Source organism: Cherax quadricarinatus, chromosome 45 (assembly GCF_038502225.1).
Source record: "Cherax quadricarinatus isolate ZL_2023a chromosome 45, ASM3850222v1, whole genome shotgun sequence".
NCBI lineage: Eukaryota > Metazoa > Arthropoda > Malacostraca > Decapoda > Parastacidae > Cherax > Cherax quadricarinatus.
The window spans coordinates 25,499,367-25,522,607 of record NC_091336.1 but is presented as its reverse complement, the minus strand read 5'-3'; the positions used below and the strand labels follow the sequence as shown (position 1 = coordinate 25,522,607).

Genomic DNA, 23,241 nt, shown 5'->3' with positions numbered 1-23,241 from the left:
CACCTCCTAATTTCCACATTCCGAATTCTCTGCATAATATTTACACCACACATTGCCCTTAGACAGCTCATCTCCACTGCCTCCAACCGCCTCCTTGCTGCTGCGTTCACAACCCAAGCTTCACACTCATATAAGAGTGTTGGTACTATTATACTTTCATACATTCCCTTCTTTGCCTCCATAGACAACGTTTTTTGTCTCCACATATACCTCAACGCACCACTCACCTTTTTTCCCTCATCAGTTCTATGATTAACCTCATCCTTCATAAATCCATCCGCCGACACGTCAACTCCCAAGTATCTGAAAACATTCACTTCTTCCATACTCCTCCCTAATTTGATATAAAAAACAGACAGTTTTCTATCTTTATCTTAATCATTTTAAATTTGATACCCTAATCACCTTACTCTTTTATTATTCTACGTTCACTTTCAACTTTATATATATAGATGATATATATGATATAATGATATATAATTGATATCTTTTATATATACAATATATTCAACTATATATATATAAGACTAATATTAAAGTTGTATTCAAAAATCTTGATACAGTAAAAAAAACTTTTGATAAAGAATTCCCCCCAAAATGCTGATGGATGTGTCTATAAGATTCCTTGTAAAATTTGCGATAAAGTTTATTACGGTCAAACTGGTAAAAATCTCGAACTAAGATTAAAACAACATAAATATAGCATTAGAACTGGACAAGATTCCAATGCTCTATTTATTCATGTAAGAGATTTTAACACTGCGCTATGCGACACGGATTCGAATATTTCCTTTGGTTTATATAAATTAGATCCATTTATAATTAATAGAATTTGGGAAGAATTTAATACACTGGACAAACAATAATTTTTAAATTTTCTTAGGTAGAATAGTTTGTGGGTGAGTTGTGCAAAGGACCTATCCAAGTTGGGTCGGCGCACGTCAGGTGTTTAACCGTTGTGGGATCTGATAGTGAGGTGCTGGCACCCATGTTGTACTGGCTTGCCTCATGGTAAGCGAGAACCACATGACGCTTTAAACCACAGGACCATCCTGGGGTCCTGTGGTTTAAAGCGTATGTATATATGCATGTGGTGGCACCTTTGACGGATCAGTATGCATGTATGTGTGTACTGAGTGGCACCCTTGGCATACCAGCAGATGTTGTGGTCTCGCTGTGTATCGGTGATGTTGAGTGTGTGTTGCTGGAGTACCAGATACTTGAAGTTTTGGTGGCAGATGTCCCAGTCGTCCTGGACGATCTTGATGCAGGGACCATGACCCAGGTACTCTGAAACAATTCGATAAAGTTTAGATTCTTATTCTTTCTTCCTCTCTCTCTCTGTCTCTCTCTCTCTCTCTCTCTCTCTCTCTCTCTCTCTCTCTCTCTCTCTCTCTCTCTCTCTCTCTCTCTCTCTCTCTCTCTCTCAAATCATCCCTGATCCTTATGACATTATCATGATCTGCTAGTCTTGTTATGCATTCACATTTTTTCTTAAGAAGCAAATTACTGAGTATCCTTAATCTTCGACCGGATGATGAGCGAAGTTTTAACCTCACTCTATCAACATCTAACCTATCTTAAATCTCAGAAAAGACGATCCTCCACGGCTCTTGGGAAACACGACATGCTACTCCCAGCTAAGGAAAGACAGGATTAACTACTAAGACAAGTCGACTATTAGTATATTAGAGAGGACAAGACAGTCTACCACGGCAGCCTCATTTATACTGCATCCTTGTAGCAGGAACTTCTCTGTATTCATGAGCGTCGTTCTAAGAAAATCCCTCGATATTTCTTGCTCCTGGAGCTGGAAGGATTACCTGAAGGATTAAGTGAAGAGATATAACCATCTTCTTTTTTTAGTGGAGGGAGTTAGGTCGAGAAAAGTTAATTAATATAAAGGAAATATTCTTTTTATGATTTCTCAGAGTAACTTATTTTTGAGGGAGCCACCTGATCTTAGGGTTATCAGGGGAATTTTTTTTTCTTCTTTTTTTTCAGAGCTCCTCCAAGACTGCCGTGCGTAACTTGAGGACGCCTCTCCTGATTACGTTGAGTCTTTCAGAGTTGGTGTTTGATACCCACAGAAGTTTCGGATAGGTATTGCATTCTGTAGTGTTAATCTGCCAGTAGTGGGTTTAGCATTGAAAATTGGGTTGGGCAAATATTTTGTTAGTTGGATGGATTGTGAAAGACCTGGGCCAACAGGCCTGCTGCAGTGTCCCTTCAGTTGGTCTGGAGTTTTAAGACTCTGATCACGGGTTCTAACCCCTCCCATGGAATGGTGTGTTCCTCCTTTCTTATGTTCTTTATACAAGCATTAAATAGAGTAGTGGTTTCCGTGCGATAACTTGATAATATCTCATCTGATCGACTTCAACTTTCAAAACTGCCTGCTTTTCAGAGGGTTTAGATTATTATTAATATGTGCGGGTTCCAATTTACTAATTTTATTTAAAAACTTGTGAGGTACTTTTACGTGGTTAACCTGAAAACGGCTGACGTGAAGAACATGAAACTTTACAGATCGATTCATCTAAAGTAATTGTTTTAGGCTGTCGAAACAGAACCTCGCCAATTTTTAATCAGGCTTGTGTTTTTATTGGACTAAATACGTTCCAATTTCGCAAATATAATTTTCATCCCTAATCTGTAACTGCTTGATAGTTTTACCACGAAGTTTCTCCTTTCTTGAAATAAATATAAAAATAAAAAAAGCTAAGAGAAGTTTATAAATGGAATGCCTTTGAAAGGAAAACTGATAAATATTGGAAACTTACCTTTCAAATGCGTTTTTAGTTTTGTCATATTTTTAATAGTGAGCCATCGTTAAGTACGAGAAAATAATTAACACTGACACTATATTTTAAATATAAAATTTTCTTGTTTTACCATTGTTTTTATGAAAATGGTAGGAGAAATTCGTTTGATTTCTGATGTGTTTCAGGTTTCACTTTTTTGAAACATAGATATATGCACTATGTACTGTGTTGCTGCTAAGTGGGTTGAGTACCAATTCCTGGCCTTCCTAATGTAGACTTGTAGCTCCTGGGCCTTCTGAGGGTCATAATCTACTGATGCTAGGCTTTTTGAGTGCACTAAATTTCCTGTGCCTTTTAAAAGGTGTTGGTCTCCAGCTCTTGAATCTCCTATGAGGGTTCAGCTATGCCTCCTAGTTATTTTTATATTAGGCTACTTTAGGAACATACGCCGTATCTTGTACTCTGTGTGTGAGTTGAGATATAGGAAGCATACACAGCTTCATCTCGGTTTTATGGTCTTACGAAGGTGTAGTTTTAGTAACTTTTGCTCCTAAGATGAATACTGAAGTTCTGTCCTTGTAACTTCTCGGTGCCTTTTAGTCCACGAGCTGTTGAATATTTTAGCACTAACTTCCTGGGTTTCAGGATATTAATTTTTAAATTTGACGATATAATTATTTAGTTCTTTGAGCTTTGCAATTCGTAAATCCCTTTAATTATAAATTATTTGGGCCCTTTCAGTAAAGTTTTGAAATCTATAACTAAACTCACTGTTTTGAGGCATAACATTAATCGTGAGAGAATTTTAAAATGTATGGCAGATTTTATAAATACATCAGTTTATTTTAGTTTTGATAGCTCAAAGAACTGTCGTCTACACGAGTTTCATTAAGGCCGCAGTATACTTCCACATAAATAATTATTAATTCCTAAGAAAGAGATAAAAGTAAGCTTTCAAAATTTACACATTGAGAAATCATTCTCCGTGTATTTACAAAGAGACATTTATCTGTGTACAGCAGGTCCCCGCTTTACAGCACTTCGCTTCACAGTGTTTCACTAATGCAGCGTTTTTCCAATTATACCGTATCATCTTCACTTACTCAGAGTTCCTACAATAAATATATTCATCACTCACTATAACTGTATCATCTTCATTTACTCAGAGTTCCTACAATAAATATATTCATCACTCACTATAACTGTATCATCTTTACTTACTCAGAGTTCCTACAATAAATATATTCATCACTCATTATAACTGTATCATCTTCATTTACTCAGAGTTCCTACAATAAATATATTCATCACTCACTATAACCGTATCATCTTCATTTACTCAGAGTTCCTACAATAAATATATTCATCACTCACTATAACTGTATCATCTTCACTTACTCAGAGTTCCTACAATAAATATATTCATCACTCACTATAACTGTATCATCTTTATTTACTCAGAGTTCCTACAATAAATATATTCATCACTCACTATAACTGTATCATCTTCACTTACTCAGAGTTCCTACAATAAATATATTCATCACTCACTATAACTGTATCATCTTCATTTACTCAGAGTTCCTACAATAAATATATTCATCACTCACTATAAGCTAAGAACGAAAATGTTTTTTAAGGTAAGTATTTTGTGTAAATATGTTATCAGGCTTTCATATGCATTTGAAAGTGAAAAAAAGTTGTTTCACTTTACAGCGATTTTCACTTTACAGCAGTAGTCCGAAACCTAACCTGGCGCATAAGCGGGGCCCGCCTGTATACTCGCTGAGAAACAAACACATCTCGGTGTACGTATCTTGTAACAACATAATATAATTTGAACACCCTTAATAATTTAAACACCAGTAATTTTTTAACGCATTTTCGAATATCTAAACCTTCTTATATGATGAACATCAAAATGGTATACAATACCGACAGGTTGGTAGGTAAGACACATAGGCAACAGTTAGGCAACTTTATTCCGAAACGTTTCGCCTACACAGTAGGCTTCTTCAGTCGAATACAGAAAGTAGGCAGGAACAGTAGAGATGTGAAGACGATGTAATCAGTCCATCACCCTTGTAGTCGTAGAATTTGAGGTTGTCAGTCCCTCGGCTTTTGTTGCTTGAACTTTGATTACTGAATGAAAAGATTTTGATAGTAATAAAATACAGTGAGACGATGAAAGAAAGAAATATAGAAAGAAATAAAACCTTCGGAAATAGGACAGAATGAGATGAGCGAGTAAAGGCGGAAATACTCAAAGCAAGAGCGATATAGAGAGATAGAGAGAGAGTGAGAGGCAGGTAGACAGACACCCCAGACACGCAGAGAGTGATATTCAGAGAGTGAGTGAGATACAATAAAAGACAGGGATTGAGAAACAAAGAAAAAAGGGAGGAAGAGAGAGAGAGATAAGAAAGGCATTACCGTTGAAGACTTCTCCAACGTCCTGAGTCTGGGCGGGTCCCAAGTGATTCTCTGTAAGTGGCAGAGGGGAGGCAAGACGGACCGCCCTGGGTGCAGTTCCATCCTAAGTGCAGTGTGGACCAAATGAAACTGCCTGCCGGCCAGTGTTAAATTTTTTTGCCTGGAAGACTGCTTGTTATCTCTCTGGCTGGAGCTAGGTACTGATTTTTTTGTTATGAATAGGCACTGACAGATTGGTTATAAAAATGTGCTCTGGTTATGATTGTGGTGTTGTGAGAATGGTCAGAGCCAGGAACTGAGAGAGCCCTCGTTATAATTGTGGCATTGTCAAAATTGGCAGAGCCAGGAATTGAGTGTGCCTTTGTTATGATTGTAGCATAGTCAGTAGTTGTGTAATTGTTATGACTGTAGCATTAACAGTGTGGTTATGTCATTGCTATAACTGAAACATTGACAGTATGGTTATATCATCATAACTGCAGCGCTGACGGAATGGGTGTCTCATTTTTATAATTGTAGTGTTATGTGTGGTAATGTCTTATTATGATTGTAGCATTGACAGAGTGGCTGTGTCACTGTTATGATTCCAACCCTGACAGAGTGACTGTGTCATTGTTATGATCGCAGCATTGGCAGAGTGGCTGTGTCATTGTTATGATCGCAGCATTGACAGAGTGGCTGTGTCATTGTTATGATCGCAGCATTGACAGAGTGGCTGTGTCATTGTTATGATCGCAGCATTGGCAGAGTGGCTGTGTCATTGTTATGATCGCAGCATTGACAGAGTGACTGTGTCATTGTTATGATTGCAGCATTGACAGAGTGACTGTGTCATTGTTATGATCGCAGCATTGGCAGAGTGGCTGTGTCATTGTTATGATCGCAGCATTGACAGAGTGGCTGTGTCATTGTTATGATCGCAGCGTTGACAGAGTGGCTGTGTCATTGTTATGATCGCAGCATTGACAGAGTGACTGTGTCATTGTTATGATCGCAGCATTGACAGAGTGACTGTGTCATTAGCATGAGTGTAACACTGACAGAGTCGTTGTGTCATTATTACAGTTGCTATTACTCTTAATGACTAATACTATTTCTTCCCTGGGAAATAATAATGATCACTGATGCTGCTAGTTACCGCACCCCTCAATGCTATTGATCCACCTATCGTTCTGTTGTGAGGTTATTTATTAGGTGGGATTCAGAGCGCCATTGGTCAGTTCAGCTTTAATTTCACTAATTGTTTTAAGTACTTATAATACAGGGTCCATAATACACAAATAACCCGCACATAGATGAGAGGAGCTTACGACGATGTTTCGGTCCGACTTGGACCATTTACAAAGTCACACAGGGTTCATAAATTAGCTCCCTGTTAAAAGCTTCTTTGACTTTGTTAAATATTGTTTTATTTTGGCAGTGATGTAAGCTCTTGTTCATAAACATTTCACTATCGGAGTCACTAGATATTTCTATTATGAGTATATTTGCAGGTACTAATATAGTCAATGTCTTAATTAAATAAGATATGATAATATTGTTTCAATTGCCTTACGCTCTGTTGAGCCGTAGAATTCTTTATTTAGGGAAACAGTGAATGCTCCGCCGAGTGGCCGCTACGAAAGAAATTCCTGAATGTGAATTCCATTTCCTAGAGAAGAAGGAAAGACGGATATGTGTGTGTGTACTCACCTATTTGTGGCTGCAGGGGTCGATTCACAGCTCTGAGCCCAGCATCTTCACTGGACGCTACTAGATCCACTCTCTCCTTTCTCCATGAACTTTATCGAACCTCTTCTTAAAGCTATGTAGGGATCCTGCCTCCCTAAAAATTGTTCCACTTCCTGACATCTCTAACTGAAGAAATAATTATTAGCAACCCTATGACTCATCTGAGTTTTCAGGTTCAAGCTGTGACCCCTGTTGCTGTGTACCGTATCTTAAACATTTTGTCCCAGTTCACCTTGTCAATTCCTCTCATGTGTTCCCTATTCCTCCTGTCCTCCAATTTCGTCAGGTTGAGTTCCCTTAACTTCTAGTAGGACATACCCCTTAACTCCGCGACTTGTCTCGACGCAAACCTTTGCATTTTCTCTAGTTTCGTAACGTGTTTGACCAGGTGTGGGTTCCATACTGGTCCTGCATACTCCAATATGGGCCTGACGGACAGTGTACAGTGTCTTAAATGACTTCTTACTTAGAAGTCGAGATGCTAGTCTTGGGTTTGTTAGGCGAAAATATGCTGCAGCAGTTATTTGGTTGATGTGCAGCTCAGGAGATGTGCTCGGGGAGTAGAATGAAATTAGCTTTGAGGCACCCACACCATCGTATGTCCTCGGATCACGGTAAAACACCTAACTCTGCTGGGTGAGTGATCTTTGTAGGATTGGGTGGTCCTGTGGGTTAGAGCATCGTGGAATTTTCGCTCACCATAAGGCGGGCCAAAACAACACGGGTTCGAGCCCTCGGCTAGTCGCAGTGTTGTTATTGATAAAATACCTCTCGTTCGTGGTTACAATACAATATATATACTGCTTGTGGAGGCTAGTACACCAAACGGGGAGTAGAATGAAATCAGCTCTGAGGCACCCACATCATGGTATGTCCTCGGATCACGGTACACCTATATATATATATATATATATATATATATATATATATATATATATATATATATATATATATATATATATATATATATATATACATATATATATATACATGTATATATATATATATATATATATATATATAGGTGTATATATATATATATATATATATATATATATATATATATATATATATATATATATATATATATACATATATATATATATATATAGGTGTATATATATATATATATATATATATATATATATATATATATATGTATATATCTAATATATGTTTATATTTATATATGTGTGTGTGTGTGTGTGTGTGTACTCACCTAGTTGTACTCACCTAGTTGAGGTTGCAGGGGTCGAGTCCAAGCTCCTGGCCCAGCCTCTTCACTGGTCGCTACTAGGTCACTCTCCCTGAACCGTGAGCTTTATCATGCCTCTGCTTAAAGCTATGTATGGATCCTGCCTCCACTACATCGCTTCCCAAACTATTCCACTTCCTGACTACTCTGTGGCTGAAGAAATACTTCCTAACATCCCTGTGATTCATCTGTGTCTTCAACTTACAACTGTATCCCCTTGTTGTTGTGTCCCATCTCTGGAACATCCTCTCTTTGTCCACCTTGTCAATTCCTCTCAGTATTTTGTATGTCGTTATCATGTCCCATCTATCTCTCTTGTCCTTCAGTGTCGTGTGTGTGTGTGTGTACTCTCACCTATTTGTACTCACCTATTTGTGGTTGCAGGGGTCGAGTCCTAGCTCCTGGCCCCGCCTCTTCAACGGTTGCTACTGGGTCCTCTCTCTCCCCGCTGTGTGTTTGTTTGTGTGTGTGTGTGTGTGTGTGTGTTATCTTTTGAAATCGCATAATTCAGTTTTGACTCACGAAATCGTAATGACACGATTGCTTTATCGAACCTCTTCTTAAAGCTATGTAGGAATCCTGCCTCCCTAAAAATTGTTCCACTTTTGAGACTCTCTGACCGCGGGTTCAATCCCGCCCGTGGTATGGTTTAATTCAGTTTTGATCCAAGAAATGGAAAGATAGGCTCAGTTCATTGATTCAAGAACCCTTGAACATTAATGTTCCTCACTGAACTAGAAAAGGGCCATGGAGGGCTTTCAAAACTAGAGGTAATCAGGTTTAATCCGAGGAATTGCGTGCTTGAGTTTGGAGTCTTTCGTTGCGTCAAACTTTCCCCTTGAAATTTTATAACAAGTTTTGACTTGTTTGATCGTTTCCAGACAAGAGTTAATTGACAGCTGCTGACGCAGCGGTAGCGGGAGCTGGCGCTGTGGCAGCGGTAGCTGACGTTGGGGCAGCTGGAGCGGACATTGTAGCAGCGGTAGCTGACGCTGTGGAGCGGGAGCTGACACTAGCAGCGGTAGCTGACGCTGTGGCAGCGGGAGCTGACGCTGTGGCAGCGGGAGCTGACGCTGTGGCAGCGGGAGCTGACGCTGTGGCAGCGGGAGCTGACGCTGTGGCAGCGGGAGCTGACGCTGTGGCAGCGGGAGCTGACGCTGTGGCAGCGGGAGCTGACGCTGTGGCAGCGGGAGCTGACGCTGTGGCAGCGGGAGCTGACGCTGTGGCAGCGGTAGCTGACGCTGTGGCAGCTGGAGCGGACATTGTAGCAGCGGTAGCTGACGCTGTGGAGCGGGAGCTGACACTAGCAGCGGTAGCTGACGCTGTGGCAGCGGGAGCTGACGCTGTAGCAGCGGGAGCTGACGCTGTGGCAGCTGGAGCTGACGCTGTGGCAGCGGGAGCTGACGCTGTGGCAGCGGGAGCTGACGCTGGGGCAGCGGGAACTGACGCTGTTGCAGCGGGAGTTGACCCTGTGGCAGTGAGAGCTGACGCTGGAGCAGCTGGAGCTGACTCTGGGGTCGCTGGAGCTGACGCTGTGGCAGCTGGAGCTGACGCTGTGGCAGCTGGAGCTGACGCTGTGGCAGCTGGAGCTGACGCTGTGGCAGCTGAAGTTGACGCTGTGGCAGCTGGAGCTGACGCTGTGGCAGCTGGAGCTGACGCTGTGGCAGCTGGAGCTGACGCTGTGGCAGCTGGAGCTGACGCTGTGGCAGCTGGAGCTGACGCTGTGGCAGCTGGAGCTGACGCCTGGGCTTTGATGCAGATTTAACTTGAAACAGATACTTACTCTTACATTTATGTGAAACATTAATCTTGTATGGGTCAATCTGCGCAAAAAATGGCGAAGGCTGGATTCTTCGTCAGCTAATCGTTAGACGGAAGCTCTGGCAGCCAGCCAACACGACTGCGAGTATCTGGAAACTGATACACGCTTTCGATGGTTATTTTATTTGAAGACACTTTTTATTGTAAGAGGAAGTAAGATCAGCCTTTTTTGGAGAGTTGAAATCAAGAAGGAAAGCGTCAGTAACTGGCAGTATCAATCAAAGTTTTTTTATATCGGATATATAGGATATAGGATATATAGGATAGAACAAGCATGGGTAATCCCAGCAATAAAAGTCTTATATGCTGATATTCCAAGAATATATAAAATAAAGCAATATCTATGTTCGAGTATATTTACATGCTAAAAAAAATTAGGCTAAAGGTTCTCGGAAAAATTGCATTGTATGGGAAGAATTTTGTGATCAATGGCGAGTCAATCTTTGAGTCAGCTTGAAGGAAGTTGTGGCCGGAAGGTTTATTTGACTTTCATGGATTTGATGCAGAAGTAAATATATGGATGTTGTTGTTATTATTGTCTTAGATAATAAAATATAGGCTCCAAATATATAGAGCTCCAATCACTGTACCTTACAAATACAGGCTCCAAATATAGTGCTCCAATCACTGTACCTTACACTGTCCCTTACAATGCTCCAATCACCTTACAATGTGTTCATTGTTTACACCTGGTGAACCGGTAAGCCAGTGGAAGACTATGAAATAAAAGCTTCACTGAGCAGAGTCTTAATATATCAAAGACTCTCATTCGGAAAACCGGGTGCGCTGACCCCGGAAACCTTCTCCAGGCATGCTTGTTAGACTTTCACATAAGTTTGTCCTTAATTTCAGGACTGTGATGTATTGGAGTTGTTAGTCTCCAAGAGAACCATTAACAACTGAGAACTTGTTTGATTCTAGGTATAGGAGAATTCCAGCAGTTAGATGATCTAAACGATTTCATAAGTTAGGTGATCTGTTTTTCATCAATACTCTACTCCAGGTGTTTACCCACTGAGCGAGACATTAAACAACTAGAAGGTTAGGTTAGGTAAGGTTCGTCAGGAAACAGGACAAGTGTTTCCTGACTCGGGTCTTAGATGATGACCCGCCGTTGATGATCTGACCGAGGCCTTTCCCTGGCTTACCGGTCCACCCCTTAAAAACTTATGGCCATACTGATCAACATTTCTATATTTTAACAACTAAGACCAGAGTCACAAGATGCTTCCTTTGACGTAGAAAATCCCACCACCACTGACACCACGACAAGCCACGACAGTTTGCTTGGGTGGGGGAATATGAACAGCTTCAGATGAGAAAGAAAATAAGACGCATGAAGCTGAAAATAAGTGACAATTAAAGACGGTGGTGGTATTTTGTTTGTCAGAAAAAATACGAAGATTTCTCCGGATTAGAGTCCATGACATATTAAGACTCTGCTCAGAGCCTTCCACTGGCTTACCGGATCACCAGGTGTAAAAAATGAACCCATTGACAGGTACAGGGATTGGTGCACAGTGTATGGTGAACAGTATCTGGCGTATAGTGTCTGGCGTATAGTGTCTGGTGCACAGTGTCTGGTGCACAGTATCTGGTGTATAGTGTCTGGCGTATAGTGTCTGGTGCACAGTGTCTGGTGCACAGTATCTTGCGTATAGTGTCAGGCGTATAGTGTCTGGTGCACAGTGTCTGGCGTGTAGTGTCTGGTGCACAGTGTCTGGCATGTAGTGTCTGGTGCACAGTGTCTGGTGCACAGTATCTGGCGTATAGTGTCTGGTGCACAGTATCTGGCGTATAGTGTCTGGTGCACAGTGTCTGGTGCACAGTGTCTGGTGTGTAGTGTCCGGTGCACAGTGTCTGGCGTGTAGTGTCTGGTGCACAGTGTCTGGCGTGTAGTGTCCGGTGCACAGTGTTTGGCGTGTAGTGTCCGGTGCACAGTGTCTGGCGTGTAGTGTCTGGTGCACAGTGTCTGGCGTGTAGTGTCCGGTGCACAATGTCTGGCATGTAGTGTCTGGTGCAATGTCTGGCATATAGTGTCTGGTGCACAGTGTCTGGCATGTAGTGTCTGGTGCAATGTCTGGCATATAGTGTCTGGTGCACAGTGTCTGGCATGTAGTGTCTGGTGCAATGTCTGGCATATAGTGTCTGGTGCACAGTGTCTGGCGTGTAGTGTCCGGTGCACAATGTCTGGCGTGTAGTGTCTGGTGCACAGTGTCTGGCGTGTAGTGTCCGGTGTACAATGTCTGGCATGTAGTGTCTGGTGCACAGTGTCTGGTGTGTAGTGTCTGGTGCACATTATCTGGTGTGTAGTGTCTGGTGCACAGTGTCTGGTGGCTCTCTGTCTCTCGGAATAATTATTATGCAAATGTTCTCTCCAGCATTTTTGCATGTAAGGGCGAGAGTAAAGGAATACAGCACAGGGAGCTAAACTGTCTTTTATATATATATATATATATGAGGGTTAATGTGGCAATTATGGCGGTTGTTGTTTTGGTCATTGCGGAGGAGGTAGTACTGTGCCATGGGACAAACTGTTTAAGCGTTTTGGGTAATGAGGCGGTGATAAGATAAGATAAGATAAGATTTCGTTCGGATTTTTAACCCCGGAGGGTTAGCCACCCAGGATAACCCAAGAAAGTCAGTGCGTCATCGAGGACTGTCTAACTTATTTCCATTGGGGTCCTTAATCTTGTCCCCCAGGATACGACCCACACCAGTCGACTAACACCCAGGTACCTATTTGCTGCTAGGTGAACAGGACAACAGGTGTAAGGAAACGTGTCGAAATGTTTCCACCCGCCGGGAATCGAACCCGGGCCCTCCGTGTGTGAAGCGGGAGCTTTAGCCACCAGGCCACCGGGCCACCTACCAGGCTCATGGATAGTGTGGGTGATAGCCGTAGTTGTAGAGGTAGATGATAGTTTTGGCGATGATGGTGGCAATGATAGTAGTTGTAGTAGAAGAGAGGCATTAATAATTGTTTAAATGTGAAGAACAATTGATTAATAAAATTGGCAAAATTCTCTTTATCATTTACTTTCTTTTTTTTTCTGTTTAATATGGAAGATTATTAAATCCTTTTCTTTCTACTGTCAGTTGAGCCAGAAGTGAGGAGAGAGCCTTCTGCTTTTCTGTCCTGACCTTATAAGTCCAAATTGAATCTGTAATGTTATAGCTGATAATAGCTTAGAATTCTAAACAGCAAACCTTAGTATAGATAGCAAAATCTTGTGATAATAGTTTTACCCAAGAAATAAGACAAATTAAAAAAGAAATCAGGGTATAGTGGGTGGAACAATTTACCACTCACAGAAGAGAGATGATACTTTAAATGGAATATTTGTTCATCCTGAACGTCAAACATGCCGCAGACGAGAGAGAGAGAGAGAGAGAGAGAGAGAGAGAGAGAGAGAGAGAGAGAGAGAGAGAGAGAGAGAGAAGGGTGAGAAAAGATAGAGGATAAGTTAGGGGAAGAGGTAAGGAAACAGCCAAGGTCAGGTCAAGCCACGAGTGTTCTGGAGATTACAATATTTTTAAATATACTAAGAAAGACTAACATCAATACAAATTTTGACTTAGGATTCGTTTTAAGAGTGTTACGAACAAAGAGTTCATTCAACAAGACTGCATCTTTGGAGACTTGAATAGGGATTAGATACTTTTGACAGATAATCAGATTATAAGATGACTATGGTCTATAACTTGACAAGAAAAAGTATTATTTGTATCAGCAAAGTGAACACTTCTCTTTGGTTATTGAAATCTGTCGTAAAGGAAGCGTCTATTTTCACCAATGATTTAGACACTGATGAGCAGGAAATTTGGAGGAGGAGGATGAGCCACTTTGCACCGATGTGGATTCGTATTACCGTATATATGTTTAATATCTGGAGGATGGAAGGTGTCATTAGCATTATTGTAATTTAGGAATATAGGGAAGGAAAAGTGCAAGAGTTTTCACTTTAAAAGTTAGTTTAGGAAATTGTGAACGATAGCCAAAACGAGAGAATAACAGCGAACAGTAAAAATTAAAAATCACTGATTAGGAGATGGCAGAGGAAGAGAGCAACGAAAACACCTCTTGCAAGAGACAGTGCATGAAAGGAAAAAAACTCACGGAATTGTACCCGAAACGACGGAAACAGGAAGAGATAAACAGTGATACTAAGAAGAGAGATTTCCATCCAGCGTTCAACTTAAGATTAGAAAATTACATTACAAGGACTGGTTGGGTGGACTGGTTACGAACACTGGTTGAAAGTATGAGTTTGAAGTCCTGGTTGGGAAGATTAGTTGAAAAAAACAGGTAAAAGGGTTGATTGCAAGGTCTAGTTCGAAAGGTATGTTGTAAAGACTTTTTTTTTTTTTTTAAAGTTCGTTGCAAGGACTGAGCGCATAAAAAGGATACAACAGGTAGTTGCATGAGCTAGTTACTTGAAATTAGATTGTTCTTGCAAGAACTTAGCTGAAAGAAATGTGATAATGAGAATCAGTTCGCCCGAATGCCTTTGGTCAAGGAAGATTTTTGTTTTGATATCAGCGATTGCCTGAGACCTGAGTCATGTTCTGACGCTATCTTTGAGAGAGAGAGAGAGAGAGAGAGGGAGAGGAGTATGATTTATAATAAATAAAATACACACCTTTAAATTAACTTCAAAATCAAGTTCTTTTAAGAGTCAGACTTTCGAATGAGTTGAGTCATTAGATGAGCTTAGAGGAACTTCCTCTTAAAATACTTGCAGGGATTCTGAACCAATCTTCTGAAGAACACATAAGCCTATGAAAAAGGGAGGAAGGTGATAGGTAAAAAGAGACATACGACATGTGTAAATAAGGAGAAAGACGACGAGAGGAAGGGATGAAGACAAGGAAGAAAGGAAGGAGAGGCAAGATAAATATTTTGTCCCTTCAAGGCACCAACAAATCCAATTATTTAGCCAGTGAAGGATGAATCCTGGTAATCAGTACTTGTTTCTTCTCTTATCCCTCCTCCTCGGGTTTTCTTCTCCTATCCCACCTCATCGGTTTTCTTCTCTTATCGCACCTCGTTGTTTTTCTTCCCTTCCAACACTGTTCCACTTTTCTTACATTTATTCCGTAAACTGAAAATTATTTAATGTAACTGAACAGGAATAAGGATTTCAAGATATTTTACCCATAAAACGATTATGTAAGAATAGATCAGGAATTCACTCTCCGATGTCTTTCATATTTTTGGCACCTATTTTTGAGAGTTTGATGATCCGTCACTGAGGGGTTTTGGAAGTTATCTGGACCATTCTACGATGCTGGAAATGAGTTCGTTAACTTAAATCATACAACCCGTGAGCACGCCGACTGTTTCATGAATATGATCCTCGTTACGGTACTCAACTATTGAAAATTTGAAGACGACTGAATGTAGCATTCTCGAGTAATGAGCAAAATAAAATCAATATGTTAATGGAAAAAAGAAACAGTTAAAATTTGGGTAATCTCTTGAAGCTTCTCACTCGAGGTTATTTCATAATTAATATAATAATGAAAATATACCTGATCTTATTCTTTCCTTCTTTTAACACACATTGCCTCAACAAATCACTGTGGCCCTGTTACCGGAGGTGCACTACCTGATTGTGAATGCATAATTTCTGGTATTATTTTAATAAACATGTAACGTATCGTCTCAATTTGTCCCTGAGGAATTTTCAGTGTAATAAACATAAGGAATTTCCCACGTCTCAAAATATTTTTGGGATAAGGGAGCATCGTAAAAACATGGAGGACAAGATTGCCACTCACACTGTCAACAACAAACAGACCTCAGGAGATAACTTCTCGCCGAACGAAAGAAGTTGACCTAATTAACCTGGAAATATTCCAGAAATCTCTTCAAAATGTTATGGGCATGTGGGGGCCCTCGCATCTCTCGTGCTTGTATTACCAACATTGACTTAACAATAGCTTGAATCGTCTACTTTTGTTATGTAAATTCTGCTGGCCTTGTACAGCTTTTCTCTGTCTCTGTCTCTGTCTCTGTCTCTGTCTCTGTCTCTGTATCTGTCTCTGTCTCTGTCTCTGTCTCTGTCTCTGTCTCTCTCTCTCTCTCTCTCTCTCTCTCTGTCACACACACACAAACATACAACGTCGACTGCACGAGGGATATAAAAGCTCAATAACCTTTGTACACTACCAATAAGGAGTACTTCAGTCCTTGGCAAATAATCTTACACAAGCCTAGTATCCCGTGCGACCCATCACTTCAGATACCCTGAGTACCTCACATAAACCTGCTATCACACTTGTTATATCCTTGTCAAAACTAAAAAGTACCATCAGCCGGCCATACTTAACATCACGTCTCAAAAAGAGCTACATTTCCATTACTGTTGAACAGGCCATTAGTTATCTCTAAAAGAAAAATCAGCGACGTCTTTATTTTTAGAATGACGAGATTTAATTGAGATAATATATACCTCAACTGTTTTTTATACATAGGTATACGCTACTCACATTCAACTTATTTATTGGGTCTTCACTTTATGCTGTGCTTGCCAGTGTCTTCATGGAATGACCTGAAACTGAATGTTTTAATACTTTCATTGCTCATGATGTAAATTAGATGAGATGTCAACCATCGATAGTCAGTAATTAGATTCACATAATTTGACTCCCGGCAATTTGATTCACGGTAATTTGATTCCCTGTCTAATAACACTGCACCATCAATGGAGTTCACATTAGAAAATGAAGTGAGCAATTAAATCTTGTTTCTTGATTTTCTCATGAATAGATCAATTATTTCTTTCACCTTGAAAATTTATGGTAAACCAAACTAAAAGAATGATCCCATACACTGCTGCTCCTCACATCATGATTTTATTATCGCGAGAGGTTTCTTAATCGAGTTTGTAGTCGTGAAATGCTGAAAATAAAATGTAACTCTATCAAATAAATATTTATGAAACTCCGTTATCCTATATTGTCTTCATATTCGCACCAAATAAAAAAAAACGCAAAAATTATTACATATAGAGCCACCATTGTCTTCCCTACCTACTGTAGGTGTAAGGAAAAATGGCCAACGTTTCTACCCGGCCGGGGGATTGAACCACGAACACTCAGTGTGTGTAGCAAGAGTGTTGCCTACATAGCCACGGGATTGTGAGCGAAAGAGACTTTGAGAAGTGAAAGGAAATCCATACAGGGAATCAAATACAAATATGACTAAATCCATGGAGTTAGACAGCTACCACGCAACGGAGATCAAACAACCACAAACACGATTACGAGGGACTGCAGCAGCAGACCATGGCAGTATGGTAGATCGTGGAATGATTTCATGTGCGTCATGGCGCAGTAGCTTGCGGATACAGATGTAATGGCGTTGTAAATAGGTCACGTAGCATGGAAGGCAAGGCGCCCTACTCCGACATCAAACGCTCACCTCAAAACATCTAAATAGTTCTATGAACTTGACCTGGAGGTCATCATGCTTACTTTTTTTGGAAAACCAGGTTGTTACACATGAATATGATCTCATGAACTCACCTCTCATCGAACTCACCTCTCTGGAAGACTGGGTCGTCACACAAGAACGCAAGGGTGCTTCGAGCTCCTTTGAGGTGCTCCTCAAGACCTGCCCTCTCCACCTTGGATAAACACTGTGCTGTGTACCCATCGACACACTGCATGCCGCCCTTGAATGCTCTGTGCGAAGAAAGAACGTGTCAGAGATTGAGAGAGAGAGAGAGAGAGAGAGAGAGAGATGAATGATTTATTTTCATAGCAGATTAGTGAATCATTTGCAGATACATAGGGTAATATCTTCAAATCTCCCAGGTGAACCCCCCCCCTCTCATCCAAAATATAATGTTCTTTTATCCATTACCTGAACAAAAACTGTAAAATCCAATCCAGTCTGCCGCTTAAGGAATATATAATCTCATCTCGTGACTATCACGAAATAGCACTAGTTATTGCGAAACAGCACCAACTAGGCATTTATAAAGGTTTGCTGAGGTGCAACCTAAGATAATTCCTCACGAGAATGCAGGTATCTACTCTATATCTTACTAAATTAATGAATGCAGAAGTTAATTCCTGGTGAACTATTAACATTATTTATATATAAATAGCATTTCTTATGGGTTTAGCATTTAGTTATGATTATAATAATAATAATAGTAAATAGACCATACCACGGGTGGGGATAGAACCCGCGATCAGAGAGTCTCAAAACTCCAGACCGTCGCGTCCAGTGGCCAACGCGACGGTCTGGAGTTTTGAGACTCTCTGATCGCGGGTTCTATCCCAGCCCGTGGTATGGTTTGTTTGCAATCGTGTCATTACGATTTCGTGAGTCAATAGTAAATAGTATTTAATGTCGCAATTATTTAAATAACAACTGTCACGATGTTGCATCTTTTTCTACCCTAGGAATTTTGGTCTACTTTAGCGTTATAAATTGATGATGGTGCTTTTTATAATCTTTGAACAGAGTCGTCAACTTGTCAGGAGTAATATTCGCCCATAACTGCCAGCAGAATTTTTACATTTTTTACCCCTTTACTCGTCGACTTCGATGTGTACTTCGAGTTGGTGATGGAGGTCACCAGTGGACCCTGAGAGACTGTATACAATGGTATTAGAACACTGCAGAAGGTCTACTCACAAATTGTCCAATACCCCTGCCAAGCTACCCAAGACTCTATAACTCCACCCGGTAGATCATCAGATGCAGCATTCTCCACCTGACCTCAACATTCTGAACATGACTATAAATACTCCCGTACCTTCCACCCCAGGTAGATCTGTGTGTGTGACTTGAAAAAGCCCACTGTGTGGGTGAAACGTTGTCAATAAAGGATAACATTATACTGCATATGTGTTTATGCAATAAGATCACAGTGAACAGGTGATTTCAAAATATGCAAAACAACCACTCTGAAAGAATAGAGAAATTCCAAGCGCTTTCGTGACTACTCACATTATCAAGGAACTATTTACATACAATGGTATTATTTACCGATGAGTACGTTACGACACAACATGCGGGTTATGGAATTTTATTGAGAAGACGTTTGGTCTACCAAGAAAGTTTTTATTCTTTATGGGCAAAACGCCTTCTCAGCTTCAGTAAACCGCATGTCATAACACCATGAGTGACTGTCAACACCTTACGCTGCTATTTATCACCGAGCACATCATTTCTTATTGTTTCAGGCTGCCATACCTTAATAGCTTTAAATTGCTTTGAATTCACATAGAAATTTACATTCCTACATATTTTATTAAGCCTTCCATGTTCTTAGCAAAGGAATTCAGAGACTCTGTGATGCTCTTGAGCTTCTTTGAACGATGTCTGTCTCTTGTGTTGACTCTGTGGTGTTTGGTGACACTAAGTCCCTACCAAGAGGGTGATTTGTTGCTGGTAAATAACTCTTGGTCCAAGTTATTGGAGATATTCTCTTCCCTTGGATTGAACTTCATTGCCCACCTTCCCCTCTGATCCCCCGGGCACTGTGTGACAATAAGGCAGGAGGAGGTGCATTTCCTTCTTAAATCACTTGACCAAGAAAAGGCTGTGGGCCCAGACAAGTTGAGCCCAAGATTGTTGAGAAGATGTGCAGACCAGCTAGCAGCACCTCTAACTCGCATCTTTCAGCACTGCCTAGTACAGTGTAAATGGCCCTCTCCATGGAAAGAGGCAAATGTAGTCCCTGTTCACAAAAAGAAGAGCAGAGCAGAAATCAGCAACTACAGACCAGTGTCACTCCTGTCAATCACTGGTAAGATCCTTGAGACAATAATCTCAAGACAAATGACAGATTTTTTTGACTTCCACTCACTACTTTGTGATCGTCAATATGGCTTCAGGAAAGGTTACTCTGCTGCTGATCTGTTGTTAAACCTCTCCACTAAGTGGCACCAGTCACTGGATGAATCCAAAGTCAGCTGTGTGGTAGCACTGGACATTGCTGGCGCTTTCGACCGGGTGTGGCACCAGGGCCTCTTAGCAAAACTTCAAGCACTGGGAATTGCAGGCTCTACGCTATGTCTCCTCAGTGATTACCTTCATGGTAGATCTCTAAGTGTAGTCCTCAATGGAACGGAATCAGCAAGGCATCCTATTGGGGCAAGCGTTCCACAAGGAAGTGTGCTGGGTCCACTGTTATGGAATGTCTACTTCAACGACCTTCTTCATCTCATCCCAGAATCACATGCATATGCAGACGACTGTACACTGACATTCACTTATCCAAGAGAAGAAATGCCAGCTGCTCTAAGCTACATCAATCACCAGCTGAGAGCTATATCAGCTTGGGGAAATAGATGGCAAGTAACATTTGCACCTGAAAAAAACGCAAATGATGTTCGTCTCTAGGCACCATGATGGTAATGCTGGCGCAGTAGTAAGGATGAATGGGACGATGTTGGCACCTGGAGAAGAAGTTGATATCCTTGGGGTGAAATTTGACTCCAAACTAACCATGAAGAACCATGTTGTAAATCTTGCAAACAAGGCAGCCAGGAAGCTTACAGCACTTCGCCGTATCTCGCATCTGCTTGACAGTAGGGGTTGCAAGATCCTGTACGAGGCACAAGTACGCTCACACCTTGAGTATGCTCCACTTTCTTGGTTTGCCTGCCCCCCCCTCTCATCTGCGACTGCTTGACAGAGTAGAGAACAGAGCAAGACGTCTCATCTCTCGCCTGGACCCATCCTGGATAGATCTGTCATTTCAGCAGAGCCTTCAACATAGGAGGGATGTGGGTGGCCTTACTGTTATGTACAAGGCCAATATTGTCAAAATACCACACTTGGATCCACTTCGAGGACAGCGTGAAACAAGCTTTTATGCCACAAGACGGGCAGAAAGCAGCAACTTCACTCTGGCTGTACCCTTCTCCAGAACATCACTCCATCTGAGATCATACATACCCAGGATGACTCGAGTATGGAACACATTCGTACAGCATAATGATGTCAACGAGATAACGTCAGTTGATCAAATGAAAATGCTGGCCCACAGATGGCTCCAACTTCGTCCTGTTCCCTACTTGTATGTCTCATAACAAAAATGCTTTCAAATGAGCTGATGTAGGTAACAGCTCTTAGCTTGCCAATAAAGTTAGGAATCCTTAACCTGTAAATAGCTGTCAATAAAGCTAGGGATCCTTAACCTTGTCAAACCCTGTGTAAAAAAAAAAAAAAAAAAAAAAAAAAAAAAAAAAAAAAAGAGTTGAATCCTTTCCATGAGTTACAAGATAAAAAAAATAATAATTATTTTATTAACAGCTATCGAATAATAATAATAATATACTAACAATAATAATATTATTATAATTATTATTAAATATATTTTAAGCTCTTTTGCTTTTTGCTGATGACACTGTGCTCTTGGGAGATTCTGAAGAGAAGTTGCAGAGATTGGTGGATGAATTTGGTAGGGTGTGCAAAAGAAGAAAATTGAAAGTGAATACAGGAAAGAGTAAGGTTATGAGGATAACAAAAAGATTAGGTGATGAAAGATTGGATATCAGATTGGAGGGAGAGAGTATGGAGGAGGTGAATGTATTCAGATATTTGGGAGTGGACGTGTCAGCGGATGGGTCTATGAAAGATGAGGTGAATCATAGAATTGATGAGGGGAAAAGGGTGAGTGGTGCACTTAGGAGTCTCTGGAGACAAAGAACTTTGTCCTTGGAGGCAAAGAGGGGAATGTATGAGAGTATAGTTTTACCAACGCTCTTATATGGGTGTGAAGCATGGGTGATGAATGTTGCAGCGAGGAGAAGGCTGGAGGCAGTGGAGATGTCATGTCTGAGAGCAATGTGTGGTGTGAATAAAATGCAGAGAATTCGTAGTTTGGAAGTTAGGAGGAGGTGCGGGATTACCAAAACTGTTGTCCAGAGGGCTAAGGAAGGGTTGTTGAGGTGGTTCGGACATGTGGAGAGAATGGAATAACTTCAAGAGTGTATCAGTCTGTAGTGGAAGGAAGGCGGGGTAGGGGTCGGCCTAGGAAAGGTTGGAGGGAGGGGGTAAAGGAGGTTTTGTGTGCGAGGGGCTTGGACTTCCAGCAGGCATGCGTGAGCGTGTTTGATAGGAGTGAATGGAGACAAATGGTTTTTAATACTTGACGTGCTGTTGGAGTGTGAGCAAAGTAACATTTATGAAGGGGTTCAGGGAAACCTGCAGGCCGGACTTGAGTCCTGGAGATGGGAAGTACAGTGCCTGCACTCTGAAGGAGGGGTGTTAATGTTGCAGTTTAAAAACTGTAGTGTAAAGCACCCTTCTGGCAAGACAGTGATGGAGTGAATGATGGTGAAAGTTTTTCTTTTTCGGGCCACCCTGCCTTGGTGGGAATCGGCCAGTGTGATAAAAAAAAAAAAAAAAAAAAAAAAAAAAAAAAAAAAAAAAAAAAAAAAAAAAACAAAAAAAAAAAAAAAAAAAAAAAAAAATTAAGCACGAGTTTAAAACAAGATAATATTTTAACGAAACATCGTAAAATGCTTGTGAGAGATGAAAGACACATTGTAAATATATATTATATCCAGTGGAACTGTTGTTAACCCTTTTTATAGGAAAGTCTTGTGCCTAGGACTTTTGTGTACCCTTGTGTTCCTGCGCTACCGTCCACATCATGTATACAGGAGTGCAAATTAAATCGCTTACTTGGGCGGCAAAATCTAAAAGCTAATTCTCTGCCATTCCTTCACTCTCTCACTTCCTTCCCACTCTTCCTCCCCTTCTAGCTATGCCTTTTATCTTCTCTTTACCTCCTCCCCTCTTCTTTTTTTTTCAATTCCACTTTCCTATCCTCATAATTCACCTTCCATCCCTCTCTACCCAAATTCCATTCATTCATTTCGTACTCAGTTGCCTTCCTTCCATCCTTCTCTTTCCTCTTCCATTTCTACATTCATTTCCCACCCTCTTCACTTATTAGGCACCCCTGCCTTCCCTCAACTTTTCCCAACCTTTCTTCCACTCCTCAGTCATTCACCCTTCTCTCTCTTCTTCCTAACTCTTATTGTTCTCTGCTTACTCGACTCTTTTTCTCGTGTTCACCTTCTAATGTCCCTTTGACGCACATTTATTTTCCCCTCTCGGTGTTTTCATTCTTTCTTGTCCTTCATCTCAAAAGCTCCCATTATTCCTCTTCATTCTTTTCTTCGCATCTCCCAGTATTTTTCATCTTCCTCTTGTTTTAAGCTTCCTACCTCCTTTGCATTCATACTCTGGCTTTT

The 23,241-nt window shown here is 40.9% G+C and overlaps 1 protein-coding gene across 1 annotated transcript in view; it reads right to left on the bottom strand.

Annotated features, from left to right (window-relative positions):
• LOC138854006 (uncharacterized) overlaps positions 1 to 23,241 on the bottom strand; it is a 66,451-nt gene that overhangs the window by 5,085 nt on the left and 38,125 nt on the right. Inside the window, exons 3-4 of the mRNA XM_070094369.1 lie at positions 17,555 to 17,697; positions 1,155 to 1,290 (exon numbers count right to left, since the gene is read on the bottom strand). Coding sequence (XP_069950470.1) covers positions 1,155 to 1,290; positions 17,555 to 17,697 — 279 coding nt within the window. The remainder of the gene's footprint in view (positions 1 to 1,154; positions 1,291 to 17,554; positions 17,698 to 23,241) is intronic.